Source organism: Wasmannia auropunctata, unplaced genomic scaffold, assembly GCF_000956235.1.
Source record: "Wasmannia auropunctata unplaced genomic scaffold, wasmannia.A_1.0 LD336090.1, whole genome shotgun sequence".
In the NCBI taxonomy this organism is placed as follows: domain Eukaryota; kingdom Metazoa; phylum Arthropoda; class Insecta; order Hymenoptera; family Formicidae; genus Wasmannia; species Wasmannia auropunctata.
Window position 1 is genome coordinate 1,224,725 of NW_012026800.1, and position 7,065 is coordinate 1,231,789.

Consider the following 7,065-nt stretch of genomic DNA (forward strand, 5'->3'; position numbering starts at 1 on the left):
AATTTGCATTTTTATGCTACAGACTTTAATGTTAATTTTAATATTTTATATTATTTGTAAAAAAATGTGTAGTTAGAAATTGTATAATAACTATTTGTGAAAATCGAAAAAGAGAAATAAAATTTAGATTAATTTCAGATGTAATATCTTTTAATTCTTAATCTAAATACATTAAGAATATATTTAGATTAATTAATAATTAAGTAATAATTAAATTAAATAATTAATCACACCACAAGAGAGCACAAACGCCGCAAAAGATGTTTGTTTGAACTTACTTTGTTTCACTGTAATCAACTCTTAATATATATTTAAATATATTCTCAACTTAATTAATCTAAATATGTTTTTAATATTGATCTAAATGTATTCTTAATCTAAATATATTAAGAATATTTAAATATATTCTCAACTTAATTCATTTAAATATGTTTTTAATATTGATCTAAATGTATTCTTAATCTAAATATATTAAGAATATTTAAATATATTCTCAACTTAATTCATCTAAATATGTTTTTAATATTGATCTAAATGTATTCTAAATGTATTCTTAATCTAAATGTATTAAGAATACATTTAGATCAATATTAGAAACATATTTAGATTAATTAAATTGAGAATATATTTAAATATATATTAAAAGTCACAGTTGGTCACAGTGTAACAAAGTAAGTTGAAACGAACATCTTTTGCGGCGTTTGTGCTCTCTTGGTGCGATACGGCTGCGCCGAAAAGGCGGGGGAGCTCGCTTTATCGCTCGGGCGAGAACTGCGAAGGGCGGTTATTATTAATTGCTTCCAGAGGGTTTTACAACCGGGCGGTTAAAGCCACGGTCTTTTTTACGAGCATCGAACGGGCCGGTTTGGCCTCCCTTTTCCACCACACCGGCACTCTCCATCCACTCTTCTCCCGCTCCCGGACACTCGACCGGAAACTTCATTTACATCGTCAGCATCTATAAAATGGATTAATTGCAGCTGGCCGTGCGACGAGTGCTGGCATGCACAGCCGACGAACGTTCGACAGATGGAATTTATCCGCGAGTGAATCCTCCGCAAAACTGCTTTTTATATTCTCTCCTTTTCAAAATATGTACCTCCGGATCTTGTTTCCAAATATTTCACATTTATTTCTTGTTATTTAAATTATCAAATTTGTATACTTACTTTTAAACTTTTACTTAAACTTTTCAAAAAATTGAAAAATACCAAATTTTATATTTATAGTCTTCCAAAAAATTGATAAAGTGTTAAAAAAATCTAATTATCAGCTAAGGAAAGACATTAATTCCATAAATTAAAATTCCAACAAATTCAAGACATTTAGTCGTAAATTTATGAAGGATACGAAATTTAAAGTCTCAAATATCAACGAATTATCAAATAAAATAAGTTAGGAGATTTTAAAATAAAACTGAAAATTATTTTTACATCTGGAGTTAATCTAAATTTGATTTGTTTTTTTATTTTTACAAATAATTATTATACAATTTCTAACTACAGATTGTGTTTTACAAATAACAAATATTGAAATTAACATTAAAGGTAAAGTCTGTACTATAAAAATGCAAATTTAAATCTTTTTAATGCTAACACAAAAAAAACGATTTTGCTAAAAGGTCGAAAAATTTTGCTGGATATAGATCTGAAAATAATTTTCTTGGTTCATAAAAATTTTGTTAGAAACTCAAAAATGATGAGCACTAGAACGTTTTGATATTCTAGCAATCAGTCTGAACTTTCAACAAAATTATTTTCAGATCTGTATCCAGCAAAATCGTTCTTCCCGTGAATGTGTGAATTAAATCGATATGTTTTTACGGAATAAGATAAAATTTTTCGTCTAATATGAAAAAGAAGAAACATTATTATCGGACATAAGTCAACGAGTTTTAAATGAAACTACGCAGGAAAATGGAAATACAAAAAAGTTGTGGATCATTTAACGAATTAACAATTATAATCTGCGATTAGAATTCCTGACATTAGCATAAGCCCGCGTCAGTGGGGCCGAGAAGTTTCCGGCGGCGTTTGTCCGCCAGTGCCAAAATAACCAGGAGGGAAGGAGTAATTTTATGCGATCGCGCCGGGGAGATTATGAGGGAAAAGTAGCCGACGAAGTAGTTGAAGAATGTTAAGTCAGAGAACCTTATTATCTTACCAAGATAAATCACGAAGGAATTGAAATTCTTGTTTAATCGTAGTAATTACAATGGCGAGCTAAAATTAAAATTAGATACAGCAACGTTTGCTCGATAAATCTTTCTGATACACTTCTTAATTTCTAAGATCTATCTATATCAATCATTAATGAAACAGAACTAAATAAAGAAAGAAAGACATGTATATATATTTAAATAATACAGCTTGTACTATCTGCAAGTTTTAAAATTGTCCGTTTGCGGGTTATATTAAATAGGAATTAATACTGATATTCAATTGATATGACTATAATGCAAAAGAATTATTAAAGAAAAATTAGATTTCAGAAGAAAGAAAACTGATACTGAGCGATTTGATTGATTTCCGTTACAAGAATTAAAGGTATAAAGTTATTTTTAATTAATTTATAATTTCAAGATAAAGAGAAGAATACTTTTTACGTAGTGAATTTATCTCTGTTACCTTTGTACAAAGCAAATATATTTATATGTATAGCAACTATTGCTTAAGATGTCACACAAAAATAAATAAATAAATAAAAAATAATAATAATAATAATAATTAATATTCATAAATTATTTCTGCCATTTTCCATTTCTTCTCGGAGTACGCTGCATATATTAGATTTTATGTACTATTCCTCTGAAATCAATATCACGAACTCTGAGAGTATCAAGTGTTGGCCTTGTATCATCTACTGTAATATAGTCCTGTAGAACTACATAGAGGAATCAATTTTCTTCGATGATAACAGTGTAACGCGCGGTATACTGCCGACTATAGTCAACCGTAGGGAGCATCGATCGTACAAAACGTTGTGAAGATAATGTATCTACTGCTCGGTACGGATTATTGATTCAACTAACGTAGGTCGCATTTTATGTTCCCTGAGACAGATGCCCTTACCTGTACCTATTTCAGAGAGAAAAAGATTTTTATGTAATACACCTTTAAATATAAAAAGAAGGGAGAAAATGTAATTGCCGCAAGGATGGTTGAGCCATAATAATTACTTTGACTTAGCAAATTCACGGATCGGAGCACAATACATTGCAAACACTTTACTTACATTCATAATCTCTGTTTCTTTGCTTTAAAATTGGTTTTAAAAATATATTTCTAAAAATATTTTAGTATGTAATCTACTCGTGATATAAAAATGTAAAAACATACACTATAACTAATTATATATAAACCATAAACGTGGATCCCTTGCACAAAAATAAACATACATAAATAATACTAGACAAGTTTATAGATAAGAAACCAGACATAATTATAAAGATTAATTGATTTATTCATTCATACAATTTTACTTGCATACAATATTGTATTCTCATATAATTAACACTACATAATTAACACTATTGTACAAGATGATCTGAAATTATTAATGACACAATTTAGGACAATTTGGTATTTTGTGGAAAAATTTCAGCAGTTTCATTTTTAAACGGTTGATTTTTATCAAAACAAGCATTAAATTTAATTTTATTTTCGCTAGTTATTTCGTTAAGATTTTTTCCGTCAATTTTTAATATTTTCCCGTTTGTAGATATTTTCAAGTCGTTGAACACGTTATGTAGGTTCACGTAAATTTGATTTTCGTAGCGCATATTCGACTGAATAGAATTTTGCATGGTGATTTTATTTTTCAAAATTCTCAATCGGGGTTGCATTTTGTGATACGCTTTCTCGGCACTCAAACGCCGATCTTTTTCCTTCATAAGAAAATTTGTGCTGGTCTCCAAGTCTCTAATCAAGTTCCGATTGTGCTCGATCATGAGAGACAGATGATTTTTTAATTCGTCCGCGTTGGTCCAGTTGATGTGACTTCTTTTTGCTGCACTGTTCAATCTACATTTCCTACCACCATTTCTTCTTGTCTTTCGTAAACGCCTAGTTTGCTGTGTTTGTAAAATGCAGTCTTTTTGCATTTTTATTGGAGTATCCTAAAGCAGACAGGTCTAGGTATTATATAAGGCGAATATAAATAATATTTTAAAAATCGTGCGATTTTCGATATTAAAAATTTGAGCAACTTACAGTTTCAGTTTTGAGAAATTCGCTCTCTTTCTTTATATGCTGAGAAGATCTGTCCTGTGAAATAGTATCTTGTTTAAGGATATGCTTGTGGCTCAGCAATCTTTTCCTCATCGATATTCTCTCCCCTTTGCTCTTTCTCTTTTTTAAAAACTTGCGAATAATTTGCAGTACGTCGGTCGACACTTCATTATCCCTGAGATCAATCTGCGTGAGCACGCTGTTCGTTTCCAAAAACTCCAATACAATTTCTCCTCCTCGCTGAGTAATTCCGCAACATCGTAGGCACAGCGTCTTCAGCCAAAAGTCATTTTTCAGCATACGTGTCAATTGCCTCAAGCCGATGTCGCCAAACCGGTGATTTCTGTCAAGTATTAGTGCTTGCAATCCTTCCTCCTGAAATACAAAAATTTGTTAAATAATTTACCCGTAAAAACGTGTAAAACGTCTTAATTAAAATAATGCTTTTCCATGCTGAATACACACCATCGTCGTGCTCTTGTCTCGAGATAATATTGACTCCTCCCAAACACTTTGCAACAAGTCTGCTTTTCTCCCTTTGAAGTACAATGACAGACACGTAGCGCTTCTATTAGTGAGGCCGCATGACGACAGATTCAGGACATGAAGACTCGAATTACACTGCAAACTTTCCAGCAATATATAGCATCCTGTAAAACAAGGCATGAGTATAAAAATATCATTTTCATTATTTTCGTTTACATTAGTTTTATTTCGTTTATACGAAATTTGTAAAAAAAAATAGGTAAAAGAAAGAAGTTTTTTTTAAATACAATAGATATGTCTAATTTAAAATACAATAGATGTCTGAAGTTGTTTTTTAAAAATACAATAGATATGTCTGATCTGTATTAGGTGTTTAAAAAATTCGAATTTTCACGAATTTCAACCAACCTGCATCGCCTATTCGACATCTGGCCAACGACAAGCTTCGCAGATTACGATTATTTGCCAAGCCGTCAGCAAGGATCCTCAGATACTTGGGTGCCAGAGGGATATCATCGAGCGTGAGGCTGGTGAGCATCAGCGAGTTCTTCAGGCAGACCGCGACGGAATGAACGAAGCACCGTAGCAGACGATTGGTGTACAAGACCGGGTGCCGTCGATCCTTTCGCGCGCATCTCCTGAACGTGCGAGCAGAATGCCAATCCATTTGCCATTTTGCGATTCGCGAGTTTAATTATCATCGTTTTTTTTTTTGCCATTGTCATATCTTTTAACGCTCCCGTCGAGTGTCCCCTCGTCGCGACGTCACCTGCAAGCTTAAACTTACTGGGAGTAGCATCCGAAAAAAACAAATAATCATGGTATTTAAATTTACTTTTCAAACATCCAAATATTTTCCGCGACACACACACACACACACACACAACGAATATCAGAAATAAAAAATAATTTTCTATACTATAATTACAACATAGAAAGAATTATAATGATTTAAATATTATTTCTAAACAGATAGAGAAATTTTTTAATATGTCTCCGTTCGCGTATTAAAGCTGTTTAGTCTCCATGTTAAAAGAAAACTATTTGCCAAAGCAAGTAAATTTTCAACATATTTTCAATTACCGTAATTTCATAAGTTTTTTCTCAGTGTCTATTTTCTCTCTAATCTTTTTATGGCAACATCGACTAAACACATAAATTTTGGACAGACTTCGATCTTGCATTATGCTGTCCAACAGAGGCGACCAGTCTTTCAAATTTACATTATCGGCACAAAATCGCAGGCAGTTCTTTTGCAAATACATTTGTACCGTGGGCAAAGGTTGCACGTTTTTCTCGCGGCACAGCACCTTCATTAAAGATATGTCTTAAATATAAAGATTTTATTTAAAAAAAAAGTTATAATAATAGGTAATAGGTTATTAAACATAAAAATAATCCATAATCTCTGTTCTGTGTGTTTTGATTCAAATTTATAACAAATTGTTAGAAATCGTCTTAATAATTACTTTATTTTTTGATAAAGTAAATTCTTCATTAATAATATTTGTAAAATATCATTAAAATGGCTAGATTGTAAACTAACGATTTTATATTCAAACAAATTTGAAAATAACAAACCTTGTACGTAAACTCAAATAATTCACTAAAACTTTTTTCTTCGCAATTTTCCATAACATGTAATTTTGCCTAATCGCGAATTTTATTTCCTAAGAACCTATAATTTTCACCGAAACACCGTTTTCAAGGAAGTTCGGAAAGTGACGGATCACGCGTTCTGAAAGCACGAATATAGCGATGTAAAAATATCAAACATTTGAATGCATACTATTAATAGAAGGGAAAATCGAACGATAAATACAATTATTAATTTAATTTTAATAATAAAAATTAGAATTAAAGATATTTATTATCCACACTCCTAAGTAGTGCAATAATAGGTAATATAAGTAAAATAATTAAAATGAGTTTATATATATCGAAATAATTTTTACAAGTAATTATTTTTCTCTCTATGATTATAAGATAATAAGAATCACAAAAAGAAAAATAATTACTCGTAAAAATTATCTCGATTAATAATACGCATACAAAAACGAGAATGAGATAAGTAATATTTAAAAAATATAGAATATCAAGTATAAGAGATCGTAATCAATCATTTTATATCAAAAACTTTAAAAAATCATACATTAAATTGTAAATTTAAAAATGTTAAAGGATAAATCCATATTAGAGAAATATATAGAATATTAATATTGTCGAATATTAATATACACGTAACGATAAAAATTTTTCTTAAAATGCATGACAATATTCACAAGATAAAAAAATGTTGTTACATAGCAGTGAATAATATAATTATAAGATAATAAAAATCAACAGAGAG

The 7,065-nt window shown here is 30.4% G+C and overlaps 1 protein-coding gene across 1 annotated transcript; it reads right to left on the reverse strand.

The window, feature by feature from the left end:
• Positions 1 to 3,441: 3,441 nt before the first annotated feature.
• Positions 3,442 to 6,648, reverse strand: LOC105447837 (protein Cep78 homolog). Its single transcript, XM_011686060.1, is given in 7 exon segments — positions 3,442 to 3,610; positions 3,612 to 4,117; positions 4,212 to 4,604; positions 4,695 to 4,879; positions 5,124 to 5,353; positions 5,799 to 6,025; positions 6,297 to 6,648. Coding segments are annotated over 7 exon segments (1,650 nt in total). The 5' UTR covers positions 6,351 to 6,648; the 3' UTR covers positions 3,442 to 3,555.
• Between the last annotated feature and the right edge of the window lie 417 nt (positions 6,649 to 7,065).